The sequence below is a fragment of the Conger conger genome, chromosome 3, assembly GCF_963514075.1.
Source record: "Conger conger chromosome 3, fConCon1.1, whole genome shotgun sequence".
Classification (NCBI taxonomy): domain Eukaryota; kingdom Metazoa; phylum Chordata; class Actinopteri; order Anguilliformes; family Congridae; genus Conger; species Conger conger.
This window is the reverse complement of record NC_083762.1, coordinates 66,875,358-66,898,463: the sequence shown is the minus strand read 5'-3', so window position 1 is coordinate 66,898,463 and position 23,106 is coordinate 66,875,358. Positions and strand designations below refer to the sequence as shown.

The 23,106-nt window shown below is 43.7% G+C and overlaps 2 protein-coding genes across 3 annotated transcripts; one reads left to right on the top strand and one right to left on the bottom strand.

The window, feature by feature from the left end:
- Positions 1 to 1,373: 1,373 nt before the first annotated feature.
- LOC133124872 (ras-related protein Rab-24-like) lies at positions 1,374 to 8,350 on the bottom strand. 2 transcript variants are annotated; one of them, XM_061236409.1, is made up of 9 exons: positions 8,130 to 8,350; positions 6,630 to 6,770; positions 6,232 to 6,300; positions 5,773 to 5,851; positions 4,532 to 4,599; positions 3,984 to 4,083; positions 3,695 to 3,745; positions 3,310 to 3,372; positions 1,374 to 2,407 (listed from the first exon to the last, which is right to left on the bottom strand). In XM_061236409.1, the coding sequence occupies exons 2-9, from the start codon at positions 6,744 to 6,746 to the stop codon at positions 2,358 to 2,360; spliced, it is 597 nt and encodes a 198-aa protein (XP_061092393.1). In that variant the 5' UTR covers positions 6,747 to 6,770; positions 8,130 to 8,350; the 3' UTR covers positions 1,374 to 2,357. The 2 variants fall into 2 exon arrangements, with proteins under 2 accessions (XP_061092393.1, XP_061092394.1); XM_061236410.1 differs by lacking the exon at positions 8,130 to 8,350 and adding an exon at positions 7,915 to 7,963.
- Positions 8,351 to 11,678: 3,328 nt separating this feature from the next.
- rmnd5b (required for meiotic nuclear division 5 homolog B) lies at positions 11,679 to 21,455 on the top strand. Its single transcript, XM_061234940.1, has 11 exons — positions 11,679 to 11,757; positions 13,716 to 13,840; positions 14,440 to 14,620; positions 15,850 to 15,992; positions 16,365 to 16,502; positions 16,786 to 16,886; positions 17,050 to 17,216; positions 17,839 to 18,004; positions 18,602 to 18,704; positions 18,867 to 19,021; positions 19,764 to 21,455. The coding sequence occupies exons 3-11, from the start codon at positions 14,482 to 14,484 to the stop codon at positions 19,825 to 19,827; spliced, it is 1,176 nt and encodes a 391-aa protein (XP_061090924.1). The 5' UTR covers positions 11,679 to 11,757; positions 13,716 to 13,840; positions 14,440 to 14,481; the 3' UTR covers positions 19,828 to 21,455.
- The last annotated feature ends 1,651 nt before the right edge of the window (positions 21,456 to 23,106 follow it).

Sequence of the window (23,106 nt, the reverse complement as noted above, 5' to 3'; positions counted from 1 at the left end):
CAGCAGCCTCTGTACACCCACCCCTGCCATCCACACATAAGCAGTGGTCTGTTAGCAGAAATCTAACAAGAAGATACAACTGCTGCCTTGAGATGAATCCTGAACTGTACTGTAGTCATTTGTACATAATTAAAAAACAACAAAAAAAAACTGTAATTAAAGTATCACGCAGACACACCGAGTCTTTATTACTGCATTTCTTTTCTTCCCAGTTTAGCCTGTGGCACTCCAATTACTGCTGTTACTCCTGTACCTGAGTGGTGCTTTGCCATACTTATACGTTGGTAGATAAAATAAATACTTTAAATCCATGAACCGTTCAGACACTAATGCAAATAAATCTTCCAACCTGCACCAATATTCAGAATGCTTTTCTTTTTGCACATTTTGGTTAGGTCTCTCTTTTTGTTTTACAGTACAGTATTGGTAGGCATATTGAGCATATTGTTTAAAAGGTTTTTAAAATAGATTTAGCCATGGTCTGATAAATACCCATTCCACCTGTATGGCCTAATTCTATACCGCAGAATAAATCTAGGAAGATCAGGTGGGGGGGGTTACACAAGTCATCCATGTTTGGATGATGACATTCCCGAGGTTTCAGAATATTTTAAATGAAGAGCTGGGTTCAGTTGAGGACGCTGAAAATGCTGTGACAGCTCAACCTCATTTGTCTTTCCTCCAGGTAAGAAAATGTGCTTTGCAAATGTACCATCAACACCCACTCATCTGACATCACAGGCAGCTGTAGACACCCGATTCACCAGGGGAGGGCACTAGTGAGCACAGAGCAGCAAAGGTTACCAGGGTAAACTCTTCCACAGTTGATTTCTAAATCAACCTAAGTGATCGTGTGCGCAATACTGTTTTTATATTAGATTTTAACAGTCTGAATTTTATTGTCCACAGAAAACATACTAATTAATGGGTTCCAAGGCTTTGAAAGTTTAGGAAGTGATGGAAAAACCACGGCCAATTCTGCATCACCCCTCTGGAATTGCGGTGGCAGCTGGCACTGGCACATCACACTGCTCCAGGGCATTCTGCCAAAGCTCTTTGTTTCCATTTGTGAGGGCAGGCACCGTTTTGTATATTTTATGCACCCTGTCAATGTGCCTTTTGTGACCCCAAGCTCCAGGGATTGAACAGTACCTCTTCGTGTGTTCAGACAGTAGATTAAAGTCAGGTGTACCGTTTGCCTGCAATATCCAGAAAGGCCATACAGTGGCTAACAAAGTTGTTAAAACTTAGAAATTGTGCAAATCCGGTTGAAAAGATTCCCACTAGATATACCATCAGTAGATACACAACATATTATGACGGGGATGTAAACATTAACGCTTGCATTCAAGTAAGCTTCATTTGTCTTCCAGTTTTACTGTATGTTTAATTTATTGCGGCTGATAGTGTCTTTTCTAATACACTTGCAAGCCATTCAAAACATTTCAGTTTAGGTGATGAACTGAAATGACAGCAGTTTCACAAGTAAACAATAAAAAATAATTTAAAATGATATGGTATGCAATATTCTAAACTTCAACGACTGTCTTGCAGCATTCACCTCCATTTCTTTAAACAGGTAGCATTCCATTACGATCTTAAATACTACAGGCTATCTACAGCAGGCAGGCCTCTTGTACAATTGTTAAATTGGCTAAAAGGAATTGAGCATGAATCACAGACTTCCAGCAGAACCAATCAGCACAGAGAGGATTATTACAAAGAAATGTCAAAACTGCACAGTAGTGTTACTGTGTTCCCCCAAAACAAGTATTTGTTCCCCCAAAAGGCTTTTCTCAGTCAGAGGGGACAGAAACGCTGGTAACGTTAATTTGAGAGGACATACAGTACCTTACAACAGAAGACTGTAGGGCCAGTGACAAAACCAGCACCAAACCATTGATTGTAGAGTAGAATAGTAACGCTAGACCAATAAACCACAACAAACTGAACACACGAGAATAGCACTGAACAAATGTCTGATCAGAAATCACAGTGAGCTGGGTGCAAACGGGTAACATTAAGCCAGTGTCGGACCGTAAACCACATCGAGATGAGTTTATGAAGGTAACGGTTAACAGACGAGTGACCGCGAGCTGAGCGTATAGTCCGTATAAGTCCGCATTCAGACTCCGGTTTCCCCAAGAGAAGCCGTCTCGCATTTCCCTCATATTATCAGATGGTTCCTTCCCTGTCAGTGCGTTAGCCAGCCGTGAATAACAGACTGGTTACTGGGGTTCTGCTTGGAGCGGGGGTGAGAAACGGGGCTGTGCTCAGTCATTCGGAGGGGAGCGGGGTGCAGGCTTTGGGGGTCCTCTCTCATTTGGTGTGCGTAGGGTTCTGGTAGTCACGACATCTCAGTGGTGGCAACAGCTTCTCCGCTGACGCTGGGCAGTCTCTCTCTCCTCTGCAATGCAGAAAGCGCAAAATCAGACTTGACCAATCAGCCCCACGCACAAGTCAGATCCAGCCAATCGGCTCCACATACCAGTCTGATCCAGCCAATCAGTCCCACATACATATCATACCTAATCAGTCAGCCGCATGCATGAATCAGTTCCACACACAATTAAGGCCTGGCTAATCAACCTCATGTACCAATCAGACCAGTGGTGGTTAATGATTTAGTTAGAGGAAAGCCCAAGAACTTAACTTTATAAATACCATTAACCTGTTTTAGATTTTTTGCATGATTAATAAGCATGAAAGTTTAAGAAATATCCACCCATTAAGATGATTTACTCACGTTGTAAAAGTATTGAGGTTCCTGAAAGGTGTGACCCGTACAGAAAATTATTTAAAGCTAAATGATATTCTCATTGCTTTAAATATTACACAGAATAAGGGTCCAGTTTTAGATAAATTCATGGATGTACTTTACTAATCCCAGTTCAAACAGGGAAATCCATGTCATTACCAAGTGACAGCATCAGCATTTTGGCAAAACATCACTTCAGGCACATGACACTCCTGCCCAGATAAACATATGCGGAAGACCAGTTTAAAGAATGTAGCTGTAATGCAATGGTGAAAATAAAAAAAAACATACAAATTAATTTGTATTTTAATGGCACATACCACAACCAGAGCAAAGTGCAATGGACCTGGGACCAATTATGTAATGAGCTGAAGGTGTGACAAGGCTGTAACTAGATTAGTCAGTCAGGACAGTCCACATTCTCCTTTAAAATGAATGAACCTAGCAACTGTTGTTTTTAAATTACTGCTCCAAACTACAATATTAGCATCCATCAGCTGCTATTCTGCAAAAAAAGGGAAAAGAATGGGATGAAAGGTGTGTGGCCTCACCTGTCATCACCTGGAAGGCTGTGCTGTTATAGAAGTCCTCTGCTACCTTCTGGAAAAGCTCATCTGTCAAGCAAATGCAGGAAAGCCTCCATTAATTTGAAGTCTCCCTTTGAATATGCATTGTGGGAAACGGAGTTCACCAACCGATCAACACAGAAAACTACATTAGCACTGCAGGGCACAGCACAGATGTATTGCAATTTGTGACCAAAAGAAAATGTAATAATATACAGAATAGTTTACTATGGTACCCTTACAATGCTTCAAACCAGGCTTGACTCAATGCTTGGCCCAGAGCAGGAAAAATAACATACATTTCAGCATCCCCCTCATGTTCCTCGGCCCTTAAATAACTCCACACTAAGTGAAGTTATTGGTCGCTCACCGACATTCCGGCCCGTCTTACTGGAGGTCTCAAATAGCTCCGCCTTCACTTCTGTAGAATACGAAAAAGCACACAAAAAGCACATTTCTAAACTGCCTCTCACAGTCATTCTCTTCCAAACTGTGAATCCTCTTAAATTGCTGCACAGTTACTTCAAAATCACCCTGGCAATGGTGCGTTTGATTTAAATTCACCTCTGGACTCCCGTTCTGTTGTGCAATAGCCAAGAGAAGTGCCAGTGGTTTTTAAATACATGGTGAGGGATACAAGGCAATACTTGTTGAATTACCCTCAGCGTAGTCCAGGGTATCGTGGTAGTCCACCTGCCTTATGCTGCGGTTGGCCTCGATAAGGTCACTCTTTGTGCCGCACATGTATATCTTACATTGCTGGAATCAGAGAGACGAAGGGAAAGTGTTCACCCAGTGACATTACAGCTCAGAGAGAATACCATGTTATAATGAATATGGAAAATTATTCAAAAAATGTACACAAGTGCTGCACTGAAAACCAGTCTGGTGGGTTTCACCATGAAAACAAAACCCAAAAAAGAAATCATAGATGCGAGCTGTTCACTCTCTTCAATCATTTCTACCTTTATCAATATGACACAGCAGAACAGATATTCAACACACTGACAGTGGCTTGAATGCCAAAATATATTTGCCTGTTTCACACTGATAAGTAAATGAATGAAAACCTTCCAGTAAATGTGTATCTATGATTGTGCAAGCCCTACAAATTTTTGCGAACATCAAGTTCTCACATTACTGTACAGGGAGAATGCATTGTGACGGGTACAAAGGTAGAGATAGAGATAGGAGTGTGTATGTTCACCTGCTCACAGTTCTGTAGCTCCTTGACCCAGAACTTCAGTCGTGTGAAGCTGCTGCTATCGGTCAGGTCTGAGGGATAAGAAAGGCCCGGCAAAACTTACAGAACCACAAAGAACAGGAACAACTCACAGATCCATACAAAATCAAACAAGCACCAGTATATTTGCACAGATCCGAACAGAATTGGCAAACTCTCACAGATCTGCATATGTATCCACTTTCAATGTGAAACAACACTTTGTTTCTGAAGTATGAAAATACAAACCATGCACATAATATTAACATAATGTACAGAACTGGTGTTCCTAAAAGACATGTTTACAAACAAAGTAAATGTCTCCATGGTGGTTTTAGCAACGGGCCATTTCAAAAATACAACTATGTGACTTTTCCATGTGGATAAACTAGACAACAGATATAAAAGTTAGAAACTGGTCTCCTGTAAAAACAATGCAACCCACCACAACCCACAGCAGGCGAGAAAGATGCAAATGAAACAGAATGAAGGTTTGGGCTATGTCAATGTTTTAGCACTGTGGTTCACCTGGAATGTCAGGCCTTAAGACTGACTGCTGGCAGCTACGTCTGTTCTTCACACCACTCTGTGAAGCAGCCCTAGCTACCAATATAGCAACAGCGTCTGTTTGTCTGAACACATTCAGGGCTGTGAGTGTAACCTAGGCTGAGCTAGTGTGCAAATCTTCCAGGCCATGACATCACCTGATCTACATTCCTTCACTGGGGAAGAGTGATCAGAATGGCACTTCCTCTGCACAGTACCGTCTGTTAGCAACAATAAATGGAGGCTTTCTTCAAACTAATTACCACAATGCTTTGTCCTTCACTTACGTAGTGGTCACTGGCATTGACTACAAATGCGCTGTAAGAATCAATAAAACAATTCTTGCTTAAATGTCTTACTTGACAGTAAAGGAATGAGTGCCGTCACAATGAGACTCAAGACCGCATGAGGTTCCTGTTTTTCATGACCAATAAAAGACCACATGTTCAACAGGAAGTGAGGAAAAGACTGATGTAACACCAACAAACGGTATCTTTAAACAGACATGTTCATATGAGCATAATCAAGCTGCATATTTCTTTCACAAATAATTAATAGCACTGGTTATGGTTCATTCAAACCTGCATACAAAGCTCAGCTGTAATATGGGCTTGGTCAACCTCAAGTTCAAGAAAATGCTCTTATGTTGGCACTCATGATATTACTTAAGCTGTGTTTACCGTAGCACACAATGGCTGCACACGCTCCCCTGTAGTAGATCCTGCTCATGGCTTCATAGCGCTCTGCTCCAGCTGTGTCCTGTGGCAGTAACACAAGAGCATGAGAGTACACCTTCAGCTGTGCATCTTGGCACTGTAATATGACCATATCAGCTCCAGCTGCGTCCAAAGACAATTATGAGAGTATCCTAGGGCAGTAATATGAGTGAGTACATTAGCAAGGCTAATGCGAGAGAAACATGGAAGTATGCATCGGTTCTACCTATGTCCTGAAGCAGCAGTGTATGAATATGCATGCACTACAGCTGTGCCCCACCACAGTAGTACATGTGCTTCAGCTACAGCTGTGTCCTGGAGCAATATGTTCTACAGAGCTGAAACAGGATGTGCTGAGACAGTGCTGAGACACACTTACTTTGGTGCAGATTGCAATCGTAGACCTGGGTGGGCTACACTTACCCAGATTCCCAAGGTCAGTACTTTTTCTCCCACCTGGATGGGCTTGGCAACAAATGCTGCACCGATTGTCTGTTGGGGAAAAAAGGGAGTTTGTTTTACACCTGCTTAGCAACTCTGTACGCTGTACTACTGTGTATTGCTCAACCAATTAAAAAACTTCGAAACAGTCCCCAACACTGTATGGATCTGAAGTCCTGAGGGCATGACGCACATGTTCATTTCCCTATTTGAAAATGTGTGCGGTGTGTCACCACAATTACTCTGACTCTGCTGATGTAATTTCCTTATTCCCATGCTGTAAAGTTGGTGTCATTTGCATAGTATGCAATACATTTCAGTCAACAGACACAGACCACTAAAGCCCAAATATACAGTCAGTTGTGAGAAGGCACACTCACATTTTGATAGGGCCCACCCTGGAAGCGTTTGTGCACGTATCTCTCAACCAGGCTGGTCTTCCCCACAGACTCCTTACCAAGCAGCACCACCTTGGCATCCACACGCTGGCTGCTCATGTTTTGGCCTGTAGAGAAGACGGGCTGTGGATAGGAGAGGTGGAGTCATGGGAAGGGCAGTATATCTGGGAAGTTGGGTGAATCCCAGTACTCAAAAAAATATATCCTCCTTTTCTCCACTCGTCCCCTCCCCCCATACTTATGGATGAGACAAAGTGGTTGTGGAGGACAGGAGGATTCATTTTTTCATTATTGTGGCTAACCAGTGGTGTCTGGGGGACAGTGCTGTGGGTGGGAGAGGTGGAGTCACAGGCAGGATTGAGCATAGTAGGGGTGGGGTCAGAGGGAAGGGGCTCTGGATGTAAAAGGCCAAGTCAGGGCCCAGGAAAGGGAGCCAGCAGTGTGTTGCATGACAGAAGATAATGACTGTTTTTCTTACAATATATTCGTCCATAACCAAGTAGAAATCCCAGGGAAGGCACAGCAGATTGAGGCATTTAAATAATCAAGTGTCTATACGCCATGCAAATGTTTCGCAGGTTTATCTGAGTATGGTTATGTGGTCAGCCATATTTTGAAAATCTGACTTCTATAATATTGCTGTGACAATGTTTCATTATAAAAAGCATTGATCCAAACAAAGAGGTCAATATTGCATGATTTAAGTAGAATATCAGGTGAAAAGAGAGGACGTTTTAGGACGTTATAAAATCACAGCTCTTCCCTCCTCAGTGTTGTTCATGTTCAATCCCTCATGCAAAGCTTTGAGGGAGGCAATAAAGCACTTTTACAACACAATGTGACAGTAACATGCCTTGCCCCCACCCCACTTTTCATGGTTAATCATTAACAATAATGATATTCCCCATTGTGTATACCGTGTGGTGTCGAAAACTAGAAAACGTTTTCTGGATCATAGTGAATTTATTTTTATTTGCATTCTTAAATGTACAACTTGCTGGAGCAAACGTAGCTATAGTTAGCTAGCCCACATTACCGTTTCTAGTTGCCGTTACTCCTAACTAGCCATTAGCTCGTTAACTGTAGCTCATATGACTTTATATTCAAGAGTTGTTCGCTTGCTAACGTTGAATAACGTCAAATTATTTCGCTAGATTGCGAATAGCAGCAAAAGAAATTAGCTGGCCCGCTAAATTGACATGCTATTGATATCGCCGCAAACATCGTTACACAAAGGCAATGCAAAAAAGAACGCACGGCAGCTTACCAGTTAACTGATTTAGTTGACTATGATGAGCGACTGACACACCCAAGTCAACAAGCTAGAGATATACAGCAAGCTAACAAGCTAGGCACGTTACATGTTACTATGTTAGCTGGTCGGCGTAATATAAGCACGGCTTATTTTTACAAAAAAATAAATCATAAAATAGAAAATTGGACACTGGCCAGTGTTCCAGCACGCACAGAGGCACTGCTTACCTCAATATTGTACAATTTCCATAACTCTGAGTTAGGTCCGCAATTTCACCTGATAATCCTAGCTGTCGTAAAGCGACAACTTCGCAATATTGCTAACACTGACTAGCTCGCCATGAGCAGGCATTGTCGTGTTTTATGTGAATCTCATATAACCAGCTTGAGGTGTGTTTTGTTTTGCAGTCAGACGACCGCATGAGGTTTCTGTATTTCATGATGACCAATAAAAGACCACACGTTCAGCAGGAAGTGATGTAACGAGTTACCTCATGTAAAGAGCAAAGGATGAATTGTATCCAAAGACAGATATGACGAGCAATCGGTATCTCCAAACAGATATGTTCATACAAACGTTAATATTGTGTTGGAGGTGTATCCCCAAGTTTAGGAAAATGCTCTTGTATTAGGCATTGATTATTAATATTACTTGCCTGTTTGACTGGTTAAACCTGCCCATTCGTTATGCTTATCTTTGCCCTGAAAGAGAGTCACAATGGACTACTACAGTTGTGTTAAAACAAATAGCAGTACAACATCAGTAACCTGATGAACCACTGTTATTAGTAGTAGTAATAATTTACTTGTAGATGTAGTAGTGTAATAGAAAAACAACAGACCCAACTGTCATGACATGCACGCTGCTTGTTCTGAGTAATTGACTCATTCATCAAAATAATAACAGTGTGGAGTTTAATTGGAGAATTCATTCATTCTGTGAAAAAAATGTGTCATTAATTGTCCTTTATTAAGAAAGAAGGGAAGCAAATGTTTCACACATTGTTATAAAATACATTTCCTACTGAATTGCTAAGTAAAATGGGCCATTCCGAACATTGTTCAGACGAACAACATCATTTGATTAAAAAGTTGATTGGAGAGGGGAAAACGTATAAAGAAGTGCAGCAAATTATAGGATGCTCAGCTAAAATGATCTCAAATGCTTTAAAATGGCACAAAAAAAACCCCGAAACACATGGAAGAAAACGAGCAACTACTGTTAAAATGGATCGAAGAATAGTCAGAATGGCAAAGATTCAGCCATTCATCAGCTCCAGAAAGATCAAAGATGATCTACAGTTACTACAATTAAGTGCTGTTACAGTCAGACGACATCAAAGCTAAGCTATCAGAATGTAAAGCACCATTGTTGAAAAAACGGCATGTGCAGAATCAGTTAAAATTTGCCAAGGAATACATCGATTGGCCCAAAGAGAAATGCCATAACATTCGGTGGACTGATGAGAGTAAAACTGTTCTTTTCGGGTCTAGTGGTCGTAAGATGACCCACGGGTACTGAATTCAAGCCACAGTTACTTTGAAGACAGAGAAGCTGGTGGTGCAAAAATCATGGTATGGGGATGTTTTTCATACTACGGTGTTGGGTTCGTATACCAGGGATCATGGATCAGTTTGAATACATAAAAATACTTGAAGAGATTATGTTGCCATATGCCAAAGAGGAAATGCCCCTGAAATTGGTGTTTCAACAAGACAACGACCCCAAACACACAAGCAACATCTTGGGTCCAGACAAAAAGGATTGAGGTAATGGAGTGGCCAGCTCAATCCCCTGACCTCAACCCCATTGAAAACTTGTGGGGTGACATTAAAAATGCAGTTTCTGAAGCAAAACCCAAAAATTCACTGGAACTGTGGAATTTAGTTTGTTAATCCTGGGCTGAAATACCTGTTTCTAGGTGCCAGAAGTTGGTTGACTCGATGCAACGCAGATGCGCAGCAGTTATCAAAAACAATGGTTATGCAACTAAATATTAGTTCAGTAATTTAAAGTGAGGCGGCATGGATGGTGCAGTGTCTAGCACTGCCGCCTCACAGCAAGGAGGTCCTGGGTTCAAATCCTGGTCGGCCGGTCTCTCTATGTGGAGTTTGTATGTTCTCCCCGTGTTTGCGTGGGTTTCCTCCAGGTACTCCGGTTTCCTCCCACAGTCCAAAGTCTAAATTGCCCAGAGGTATGAGTGTGTGAGTGAATGATGTGTGTGCCCTGCGATGGACTGGTGACCTGTCCAGGGTGTATTCCTGCCTTCCGCCCAATGTATGCTGGGATAGGCTCCAGCCCTCCTGCGACCCTGTTCAGGATAAGCTGGTTAGGATAATGAATGAATTTAAAGTGAAATTAAATCTTGAAAAATGTCTTACAGTAAGTGTTTGAGTTTGAAGAGAAAAATTTAATTTAACAGATAATATATTCCATTTTGTTGCTTCCTGTGAAAGAATAACGGAGCCTTGATAAAATGTGTTAATGCTTTGATTTGGGATTTAACTACACTACATTTGAAATATGGAACTAAAAGCTATTAAGAAATATTTACACTTTATTCACTTTTTTTAAAGCACTGCTATTTATTTGAACACAACTGTATATGGCTGTGTTATGCATGTTTAAAAAGACAGTCTTGAAGGCCAAAGACCAGTTTGACATCATGGATTCGGTGAGCTGTTGCCACCATTACAATAATCATAAAACATGAACTGCAATAAAAATGCACTTGGATTTTGCTTCTTTTGTGTGTGCATATGCAAGAAAAGTCACAGCTTGGCTGTACAGTATTATGGCTATTCTAGTTTAACATTATATGCAATTCACATTCCTTTTTGGTTACATTTTAGATATTTAGCAGATGCTCTTATCCAGTGCAACTTTCAATTTTGCATAGTATCCATTAGCTTCATGTTAACTGAAACAATTCAGGTTAAGTACCTCGACCAACAGTACAACAGCAGTGCATTAAATCTGCAACTTCTGTGTTACAAACCCAGCTCCATAACCATTATATTTCAGTAGTGTTGAGCAGGGCTAATTCTGCTAAGTGATCAGGCTGATATTGGGCCTACGTTGATTGCATTCCGCTTGAATTTTGCTAAGCTGTGCCTACATTGGCCCAGCATGCTTACTTGCTTGCTGTCTGTGAGGTAATTATGGGAGGAACAGATTTTTAAATCTTACAATAATATGTCATTAATATCAATAGTGTATATATGTCTTCCTATTGTACGTAAAACTGTGGCTGCAATTCAACCCAGAGTTTGTCCAAACAGGCAGTATGAAAAAAGACAAGCTAAGACAGGAAATGTGTTAGTTGCATCACCAAAATTGTATGGTCAACATAGCCAATAAACCCTCCTTGAAGCACAATCAGAAGGTCATGCTGTCTTCTGTCAATGCACTGGTGACAGGAAAATACTAATAGGTGGTCCTAAAAATGGTCCTCTACAGATCACCCTGTAATACGAAATTTACCTCAAAATCTTTGTTGAAACGTGCCAAAAAGGTATCCTTGGCATTAACAAAGGTGACAGGTATAGTATGGGAGAAACCTTTCTTATAAAAAATACGGAAATTAAAACTTCATTGAAATAAACTTCTGCTTTAAAATTAAACCTAAAAACCGGAATAATTTAGCGCTGATACGGAGTCATAACATTCCTTTTCTAAATAAAATATATATCCCGCTGATATAACAGCATAAACACGACTGTGCTTGACAGCGCTTTATTTATATTTCGTAATATCCGGACATCCAGGCATGCGTAGATTCCACCTGCGGAGGTCTGTATTTTCACAGGAAGTACTGTTAAAGAGACAGCCGGTGAAAAAGTGTCCAAACGACAGGTAAATAATATTTAAATGTGTATTTTGCGCATAATTCAAAAAACATAGCGTGGTTTATATACATAGTTGAAGTGATAAAGCTCATTCGGATCGAAAGCTTGTTGGGATTCTACGAAATATGATATAGCTGTTTGTTATTTAGCTAGAGGGTAGCTAGCTAGCTAGCTACTGCTGTTCAGCTACATTTGTATCCAAGCTAGTGCTAACCGTATTCGCTGGTAGTAACTTACCTAGCGAGCTAATGCTAGCTAGAGGTTTTCATGGTCCATAATACTAGTAGCAGCTAGGTAAGCTAGTGCTGCCTTGTTTGCCAATCTCCTAAAATAACAGCCTTTATAGGCTTTTGCTATTCATGCCATTTTCATCGTATGAAGTCAGCTAACCATTGTTGCGAGCGTCATCTATGTGTATAGTCTACGGTGTGATTTTAACTAAGATTAGCTAGCTAATCGCTAGCGACAGTGAAAGACCACTCGTCCTGTTATAGCTAGCGTGCTAGCCAGGTTAGCTGGCTGTTGCAATGTTTCTGATAACAAGGTCCGTAGCAATCATAGACCAGCAGCAGCCCAGACGACCGCCGACGTTGCCTTATAAGCTAACTAGGCCTCAATTCAAAACTGTATTGGGGTCGTTTGCAAAATGCGTTTGAATTAATTACGTTACTATACTATGGCCCACATCACTGAATTAGGGAGTTATGTTAAGAGTCTGTGTATTCCACGATAATTCCAGCAATTTGGGTAAATACACACGATATTTATATGCATATCAAGCTAGCTAGCTCTAACTGGCATAGCTATAGCCATATTCTAAGTTATCATCATTGTAGCTAGCTAGTGCTATTTAAGTCAAAATATCCCATGCGAACATAGTGAATAGTTGTGAATATGTTTTTTGCGTTATCTCAGCTACAGCTTGTAGTTGCTAGCCTGGTAAGTGCCAGCAAACGTAAATATCATAACCGAGACAGTTTCAGTGAAAAAGATAATCATGATAGTATATTTAACAATACAATGTTGCACTGGCTTTTCGATATAGATAACGAGTTATATATGGATGGTATAATTAGCGGCGCTATGGACTATAGCCGGTGCATTTGAGTATTTCTGGTGATTCTGTATGTTGCTCTTGTTACTTTTCTACAATCGTGTGTGGCTTTGCTTAGGTACCTCAGTGTGAACTGCTTATCAACTGGTCGAGATGGCTTTCGACCTGCCGCATTAAAGTCCAATACCGAACTAGTATTGACGTTGATCTATGCATTTACTCTATTTGTTACAATGAATGCCAAACAAATAATCATAAAATAAAGTGTCACTGTTTGTAACGTGTTGGATATTTTCCAGAAAACCTATTCTAACCTGCAATAAAGCGGTGCCACGAAGGGCTTAAAATAACAATTAGCAATACAACAAAACCATGACCAATCATATGGTAATTGATGTTTAAAGTCATTGCACATGCTAAAGGTCTTCGTAACTCAGGCCCACTGTGTGTTGGCATCACACAAACTTCACATCCTTTCCCAACTTGCCACTACTCTTGAAATTAGTTTCCTTGCTTTGAGACACAGGCCCATTTAGGAGGCAGTTTTGTAGAAAAAAATGCATTCAACCACAGTATGTGATGGGCGGAGAGTTTGGGAGTGTGTGACGTGTTTGTGTAAATGGCCCATTGTGTTCCATGTATTCTGTGTTGTGGGTGTAACCCTCTTACTCTATCCAAAAATAGATTCTCACTCAAGTTAAGGCCTTAAGGCCGTGGCCCTTTGGGGTCTCCTGATCTCAGCACTGTTCCTTTAAACCTTTAGTGATTTTTCTTATTATTTTAAAGTGAGTGCGTTTATTTAACCAACTGATACACCCACAGTATACACTATAGTTTGAGTGAAAGTATGTAACCAGATCGGTAGAACCCAGAATCTCGAGGTGAGACTTTTTTTCCCCCCTCTTTTGTAGCGGGGTTTGCAATGCCCGGACGTTAAAGGGCGCTCCGCTCTGATTGGCCGTGTCCACATGTGTGTAGCTGGTCCAAAAGTGCAGACACGGAGCAGAAGTGGTGGTCAGACAGCGGAGGGGTCAAGGTGAGTTCATCTTGTAAAACTACACTTATTAATCTCACTGGAGAGTGACCAATTCCACAGGTACAGTTATACTAGTTATACTATATTCCCCCATTATACTAGTACATGTGGACCCATTGATAAGTTATTTGTGTGTATACATCAGACCTGAGGTTATTCAGTGTCTGCTCAAGTATGTTTGTGAGAACAATGAATTGTAGACCTCTGTAATGCATAATTACACCAAGATAGCTAGTGTAAATGATTCAGTCCTGGTAGGATAATGTCAATTTTTTGCAGTCAAAATGAAAGGATTTCATGGGTATTTGCACAGCCCGGGAGACCTAATAACACCATGTGATTGCGTGTGTCTGTAATGGGCATACTTTCTGTGCTCTAGCGACTGCAGGGTGAGGCTTAAAAAACCAGAACAAGATAACGTTTTATGAGCGACTCAATGGTTTCAACAAATCGCAGTGTCTTGCTCAGGCACTAAAAGCTGTTTGACAGTAAATGATAGCACCACCCCTTATGTGGTTCATGAAGCCCCCAGTCTAGCAGTCGAGTGTGTGGTACATATGACCCACCCGCACTCTCTCTGTCTCTTTCCGGGGCCGCAGGTGGTGGTAGTGCCGTGTGGTGAGCTAGCTCATTCCGCAGCGATGGAGCAGTGTGCGTGTGTGGAGCGGGAGCTGGAGAAGGTGCTCCACAGGTTCGTGATGTACGGCCACCTGTCCGAGGAGAGCCTGGACGAGCTGCTGCGATACGTCTGCGAACTACGGGGACAGCTGGTCACCTTCGGTAAGGCCTGCACGGAGGGCTTTTCTCCTTCTGTGAGATTGGACAGGGAGGGCTTCATCTCAACTGGTCACCTTCGGTAAGGCCTGCATGGAGGGCTTTTCTCCTTCTGTGAGGTTGGACAGGGAGGGCCTCATCTCAACTGGTCACCTTCGGTAAGGCCTGCATGGAGGGCTTTTCTCCTTCTGTGAGATTGGACAGGGAGGGCTTCATCTCAACTGGTCACCTACAGTAAGGCCAGCACAGAGGACTTTTCCCCTTTTGTGAGATTAGACAGGGAGGCCTTCATCTCAACTTGTTACCTTCAGGAAGGCCAGCACAGAGAGAGGGGTTACCACAGCTATTTACCATCTGTGTGATTGCATCCATGGTGACTTGAATAGCTACATTTTTAAAAGCTCCTTCTTAATATCCAGGGGTGCATACAGTCTGATATTTAACAGAAGCTATTTGGTTGAAGTGCCTTGCTCGGTGGGACAGCAGGGCAGACCTCCAGTTCGTGACTTAAGCTCAACCACTGACAAACAATTTCAGGCTGCTTTGGTTTTGGGAATAAAAAAAGAAATGGTGCCTTTAATTTCAGATTGTATGTGTTTTGTAAGCGTTTTATTTATTTATTTATTTTTAACCATTTGCACTATTCAGTGGATAGTATGTAAGTGCCTGGGAGATACAGTATCACTTCAGCTCGGCTTATCATGTTTATCATAGGAACTGGTGGATGAGAGGCTGTAATATGTCGAAATATGTTCTCCGTGGTGCAGACTGTGTGTGTGTGTGTGTGTGTGTGTGTGTGTGTGTGTGTGTGTGTGTGTGTGTGTGTGTGTGTCTCTTTTTTGTTTGGTTGGAAAATTGTGGGAACAGGTCAGAGAGTGACAGTGCATCATTTTCAGATGCACTGTTCTCCTGATGTTCAGTGGGAGCTCCTCTCTGCGAGTGTGATTGCACATAAAGGGCAGAGTGACTCATGTTTGTATAAGGCTTTTCAGGAAGGGTTACATGGGGTGTGGGCGGCTGTTGGGGGGTACAGGGCAGAACTGTCGAGGGGGTGGTCTATCTTTGTCTCTCGCTCTTGTGGGGCAGGATATAATGTAAATCAAAGCTCCCTTCCTGTAGAAGTGTAGGGTGTGATTCTCTCTCTCTCTCTCTCCCCCTCCCCCTCCCTCTCTCCCTCTCTCCCTCTCCCCCTCTCTCTCTCTCTCTCTCTCTCTCTCTCTCACACACATACGCAGGTGTGCAGGATGCAGACCTCTCCGTGCTGTCACAGTCCATGGCGCAGTGCTGTAAGAATATTAAAGACACGGTGCAGATGCTGGCATCCCGCCACAAGGACATCCATGGCAGTGTCTCGAAAGTTGGCAAGGCCATCGACCGGGTGGGTAATGCCAGACTGGCTCCTCCACCCTCTGCATCGCGCAGCCCAGCCCCGCCCACCCCTGGCTCCCATAACAATCCTACTACGCCCTTTTGTCTGTCATTTATTTTTTAGTACATTGTGTTAAAAATAAGATGTACGTCAGTTTTTGAGTTCATGTTTTATAAAATCTGAAAATCATTCAGATTAATTGGCTGTTCACTTTGTCAAGAAAATTTGGCCTGCACCACAGACTTATTTTTTGCATGCCAACTTCCTGTACATTTTTTGCTGGACTTGAGAACAGCCATTTCATACAAAGTGCCTTGGTGATAGCAGGTCTTCTGATGACGGTTGTGACTCTGTGAGTTGTGTTTGTGGTGTTGCGCTCAGAATTTTGACGCGGAGGTGAGTGCAGTGGTGGCGGAGACGGTGTGGGACTCCCCGGAGAGGCAGAAGTACCTGAGCGAGACCATTGTGGAGCACCTGTACCGCCAGGGCATGCTCAGCGTGGCCGAGGACCTGTGTCAGGTGTGTCCCCAGTCTACTGTCAGACCTCACCAGAACCTTCCACTGTCACAACTCAGGCTCACTGAACTCTCTCCAGTCACACCTCAGACTCACTGAACTCTCTCCAGTCACACCTCAGGTTCACTGAACTCTCTTATCAGACTGGACTTTGTTGTGTTGATTAATACGGACTGAAACATATAAAGTGCATTTATTCTGTCTAAATTGGTTTCTGACTGGGCGCTGTAAGGAGTGTTGGCTCAGATGGTGTGTGGTAGAGTAACGGGGACGTTGTCTTTGGCAGGAGTCGGGAGTGGTGATTGATATGAGCCTGAAGCAGCCATTCTTGGAGCTGAATCGAATTCTGGAGGCACTGAGGATGCAGGACCTCAGACCAGCATTAGAGTACGGCATTTACCATCTACCACTGTCTGTGTTTTACCTTTATCAGTGTCTCTGCATCTCCTTTACCTGTTTCTGTTATTTTCCTTGTTATTCTTTACCTGTCTCTGTGCTTCACTCTAAATGCTATGTGTGTTTGCGTGTGTCTTTGTGTGTGTGTGTCCAGGTGGGCTGTAGCGAATCGGCAGAGGCTGCTGGACCTGAACAGCACTCTGGAGTTCAAGCTGCACCGGCTGTACTTCATCAGCCTGTTAAACGGCGGCATGGCCAACCAGCTGGAGGCACTGCAGTACGCCCGCCACTTCCAGCCCTTCGCCTCCCAGCACCAGAGGGGTGAGCTGCCCCCCGCCTGCTATTCACTCACCCTAACCCTGACCCTGACCCCTCTGCCTGCTATTCCCAAACCCTGAACGTAACCCTAACCCTCCCAGCACCAGAGGGGTGAGCTGCCCCCCGCCTGCTATTCACTCACCCTAACCCTGACCCCTCTGCCTGCTATTCCCAAACCCTGAACTTAACCCTAACCCTCCCAGCACCAGAGGGGTGAGCTGCCCCCCGCCTGCTATTCACTCACCCTAACCCTGACCCTGACCCCTCTGCCTGCTATTACCAAACCCTGACTCTAACCCTAACCCTCCCAGCACCAGAGGAGTGAGCTGCCCCCCCGCCTGCTATTCACTGACCCTGACCCCTCTGCCTGCTATTCCCGAACCCTGACTCTAACCCCTCTGCCTACTATTCCCTAACCCTGACCCTAACCCCTCTGCCTACCACTCTAGACCCCCCATCTGCCTACTCTTCCACATGGACATGCAGTGCGGGGGCTGTTAGCTGTGGGCTATTGACACAGCTGAATTACTTAACAATTAGGTTCTGTTTGGTTTCTAAAGCAAATACTCCATTTAAAGTGATTTGTCCTGGTGAATGTGAGGTTGACCCTGACCGGTGCTTTCAGACATACAGATCCTCATGGGCAGCCTGGTGTACCTGCGACACGGGATTGAGAAGTCGCCGTACCGCAGTCTCCTGGAGACCAACCAGTGGGCGGAGATCTGCAGCATCTTCACACGCGACGCCTGCGCCCTCCTGGGCCTGTCTGTGGAGTCGCCCCTCAGCGTGAGGTCAGAGAGCAGCGCCCCCTGTCCCAGCACCGACATCCTCACGCGCGGATTCACACGCGCGTATGCGTGAACTCTCACACTGTTCATATCCGCGGGGTGGCCTGTAGCGTAGTGGTTAAGGTAAAAGACTGGGACACGCAAGATCGGTGATTCTAATGTAGCCACAATAAGATCCGCAAAGCCGTTTGGCCCTTGAGCAAGGCTCTAAACCCTGTTTTGCTCCAGGGGAGGATTGTCTCCTGCTTAGTCTAATCAACTGTAGGTCGCTCTGGATAAGAGCGTCTGCCAAATGCCAATAATGTAATGTCATGTCATATCCAATGGACACAGATGAATTCTTTGAGACCCCAGTTGCACAAAGACAACACACATGTGTGTACACACAAATGCATAGCTTTTTGTCACCTGTATACCAAACCTACTGACCTGCGTTCTAATGTCTGTATTTGTACAAACTCAAATGCTCTATGGTTTTAAGTGCATTGTAATTGCTGGTGAGATTGTAATAAAATGGTTGACATATTGCCATATCACACACAGATATGTTTGATGGTCATTCTCTCTCCTGCATTCCTTCTCTATCTCTCTCTCTCTCAGCTTTGCATCTGGGTGCATGGCCCTGCCTGTACTCATGAATATCAAGCAGGTGATTGAACAGAGACAGTGCAGTGGAGTCTGGACTCACAAAGATGAACTACCGGTGAGTTGTTTCACTCTTTATAGTGATCCTGCGATGATGTCAGTCACTGTGTGCTAATGTACTGATTGAGTGTGGCAGGGATGTCAGTGATTGAATGGTGATAAAGCTCTCTGGGAGATGTTTTTAATGTGCCTGACCCCTGACCTTTGACCTGGTGCTCAGATTGAGATTGACCTGGGGAAGAAGTGCTGGTACCATTCGGTGTTCGCCTGCCCCATCCTCCGACAGCAGACCTCCGAAAGCAACCCCCCCATGAAGCTCATCTGCGGCCACGTCATCTCCCGCGACGCCCTCAACAAACTCACCAATGCTGGAAAGTACGTCCGCACAGGCCTCTCTGTCTCTCTCACACCTCTCTGTCTCCTCCTTCCCTCTCTTTCTCTCCCCCCTCACTCTCTGTCCCCTTCTCTCTCCTCCTCCCTCTCCCTCCTTCACTCTTTGTTTCCACTCCTCGCTCTCACTCTTTTCTCGCTCTCTCCTCCTCCTGTCACTCCTGTAGCGTCAGTAAACGAGAAGTCAGGAAAGTAACTTTGTTTCCCTCCATCACCATTTTATATATAACCTGAACATTCATAGGTGAACTACCTCAGAGCTTGCTTGACATTCTCTTTAATACAAATTCAAGATGCCTAACTGAATGGGACTGCATTTATAGACGCTGCCATAGCCTAGAGTAGCCATCATCAAAATCCGGCCCTGGTTTTTTCTAATTGTTCAGCTGGTAATCAGCTGAACAATTAGTGCTACCAATTGGCCAGACTGCATTCACTCCCAGGTAAAGGGAGGGTGGAAAACCTGAAGTCCTCAGCCCTCGAGGCCTTGGACTTGAGTTGGTCTGGAGCATGCTCTCACTCTCCCCTATCTCTCTCTCTCTCTCTCTCTCTCTCTCTCTCTCTCTCTCTCTCTCTCTCTCTCTCTCTCTCTCTCTCTCTCTCTCTCTCTCTCTCTCTCTCTCTCTCTCTCTCTCTCTCTCTCTCTCTCTCTCTCTCTCTCTCTCTCTCTCTCTCTCTCTCTCTCTCTCTCTCTCTCTCTCTCTCTCTCTCTCTCTCCACTTGGCAGGCTGAAGTGTCCGTACTGTCCCATGGAGCAGGACCCGTCAGACGCCAAGCAGATCTTCTTTTGACGCCGTTTCGGGAATGCCGGAAGCGGAGAGCCCTCTTCCCGCCCCCCCGCCCTCGTTCAGGCCCTCGCCCTCCGTTCCTGAACAGAGGCCGAGGCCTCGCCGTTAGTTTACAGAGACTGCCGACAATTAAACGATAGCAACGTCATCCATCGACTCAGTCCGTGCGTGTACCTCACATAAGACCGTTATCACTCACCGCCCACCCCTGCCTGCCCCCGCGGCCTTTTTAAAGGAAGATTAATGCGTTTTTTTTAGCTCTTTTAACTTTAATATCAGAGGTTATTTAGTCCGCACCTTCCCTGCTCGGTGGAAGTTAGCTGAGAGAGTTTGTATGGGTGCCCAAACTTGCCTGTCCGAGGACTTGCTGCTCGATAACGGACAATATTTAAACATGGTAAATGTTCTATATATGGAGTTAATCTACATCTATCAGTTATTAAAAGGTGGCCTATTCTGCCACGGTATAACCACATATAAGTTATATTGATAGATATAATATTTCTATGCTTCGTGGTGATGAGGTAGTTATAAACAAGCTCTCGTAAAAATGAACTGATTATATAATACGGAAACATACGTACATGCATGCATACACACATGCATATGCACGCGTAAACACATACAGCATATACATGTATGCGCAAGCATGCGTACACACAAACATGAAGGCCAGCTTCATCATTCATCTTGAAATACACCTTCCCTGACGGAAATGTTCACCGGTGCGTTGGCGTGGTTACAGGCATGGTGGGTTTTTTTTGGAAACTCGAGGGTTTTTGGGATCAATGAAGTTATTGACCGGTTGAGTCGTGGGGTTTTGGAAGCAATGTTTCTTGTTCTTTTTGTGCGTGCGTGTGTGCGTGCGCGCGTGCGCTTTGAACAAGTATTTCAAAAGAAAAGTGTACTACTGTTTAAACGTGCTGTATTTTCCGTTTTCAGTGCAACTGAATCCGTGTTTAATCTTTTGTACTTTGTAAAGGATTGACAAATATAATGCTGTCAGATCAGTAGAGAGTTTAGTGTTCATTAGGGCGAGGAAGAAGAAGATCATACGTGTTTTTATCGTCGTCATGGAGGAGAGATTGATGGATCCTCCTGGTCCCGGAAGATGCATAAATCCCCGCATGCCTGCCTTCCTGCCGTGGCCCGTCGGGGGTGTGGCGGTTGGGAAGAGCGGCGTTCAGCTCGTAGCGTTGGTAGTGGTAGAACGGAAATTAGCTCTCAGGTGTCTTTCGTTTTCTCATGCGTTTCTCACGTGTTTCTCCTGGATTTACCCCCCCATCCCCCACCTTGTCTCTGATTTGCTGTGATACTGTTTTATAGTTTTTTTTTTTTGTTTGTTTTTTTTTTGCCACAATCCCCGCACCATGCTTATTTTATTGTGTTTCTGCTTGTGCTCCCCGTTTCCAGCCTGGTGTGTTCTCGGACGTTCAGCTCGTCTCAGGGCGGTGTTTTTGGGCCTATTGCACAGTGTAGCGGGGGGTTGAGACGATTCTTCATTCTAGTAAAAGTAGGACATGACCCTTTGGAAAGGTGAATACTTTTTCCCCCCCCGTTACCAGTGTGCAGCCACGGTCTCACTGTATAAGGACTATGATATAAAAACTTGTGAGGACATTTTTCCCCAACTGCGTGTGTGTGTGTTTGTCCCTCTGCCCTGTGCCGCTCCCCATCCTCGGGAACTCGAAAGGTCGCTCGTTATGAAGCTGCGTGGGCTTCATGTTTCAGCCAATGAGAGCAGTCCACAGCAGCCAATGAGAGAGAGGGAGAGAGAGCCTGGAGAGGCGGAGCCTTGCTGTCATCTCTAGACAGCTAGAGCCATTTTATTTTAGTTTGACGTAGGTTAAGCAAGTTTTGTGTTGCTTGCGACTGTGAATGTTGCAGAGAGGAGAAGAGACTGTGATTGTGATTGCACACATAATTGGAAGAGTGTACACCCCACCCACAAGGTCGAGTTGATGTACCCATTCATAAGTTACCCCAGCCCTCAGTCTGTAACCCTACCCATACATATATAATACTGGGCTTTCTGACTTCAAAAGGGCATTACAGTATTGTGACATCACACCAAGGAGGGGGCCAATGGGAAAGCTGCAGGCCCTCTGCGTGCGGAAGGGTCCCTCCGCCTTGTCTTTAGAAGAGCTGCAGCTCACAGCTTGCTTTTTCCAATAACCGTAAGAGAGGATTGTGGGTGTTGTAGTTCAGGTGTGTGAGTGAGTGGAATGGGTGCGCGTTCTCGCCTGTGTTTGCTGAATTTCTCTTTGGGTATATTACTTTGATAGACAATCTGTTACAGCACCATGTGCTCACCTGGCAGTTACCCATCTGCCCTGCCAGTTCTTCACTGAGCATCTATACCTTACCAGCTCTACGGAACAAACTTGCATTTTCCCCGCTAACAGTTATGTTGATGCAATTTTTATTGTAAATAATGTATCCTTTAATAGTACAGTAAGTTTCATTTTACACACCTGCATCTTAAAATAAAACTTTGTACTTGAAAAAAAGGTGTTTTAATTTTACCTGAGACTTGCTGTAGTTAACTTTAAGCACAGTTGTTCCACATTTACTGTGGGTGTAAATGACAAGACCACCTTAAAATGATGTGTAAGCACTTTGTTTTGTTCTTGCGTTATTTAACTCAAATGTGAATTTGGTTGAGAGAAGCATTTTATGGATCATGGGGTCACCTAAGGTTCAAGTCTACGCAACCATAATGCTCCCAAAGAACAAGTGTAATTTTTCCATATCACTAGAGGGCAGTGTTGCATTGGTTTCAGCTACTGAACTGCAACTACAACTGTACTTATAACAGGCATCCAATGTTCTTATCTTACTGAGAAAATGGTAGAGTATTATAATGTTTTATATAAAACAAGTGTATTGGATGACAAAAACATGTTAGTGAAAATGTTTTCCAAAACACTTCTTTAAATTGTAGTATAGTGTAGGTTGGCAAAATATGGGTGTTGATTAAGGCCAGAGATAAATTAATGTATACTTGCATACAGACAAAAATGGCTCAAAGAAACAAAAACAGAAGAAAGGCCACTGATAAAAGATTTAAGAGCACTTCTTTAAGCCCAGCCTTTCCTTAATTAGTGCCAGTATTGTACGTTTCAGCAAATGCATGCAACAAAATGCCCAAGTAAGTTCTTGTGCAGTATGGATCAACGTTGAGGTACTACATATCATACTGGCAGCATACCCGGGCCAAAACCAGGCTATTCCTGGGAAAATCTGAAGAGCCTTAGGACACACAAGCACATTGATATGCTT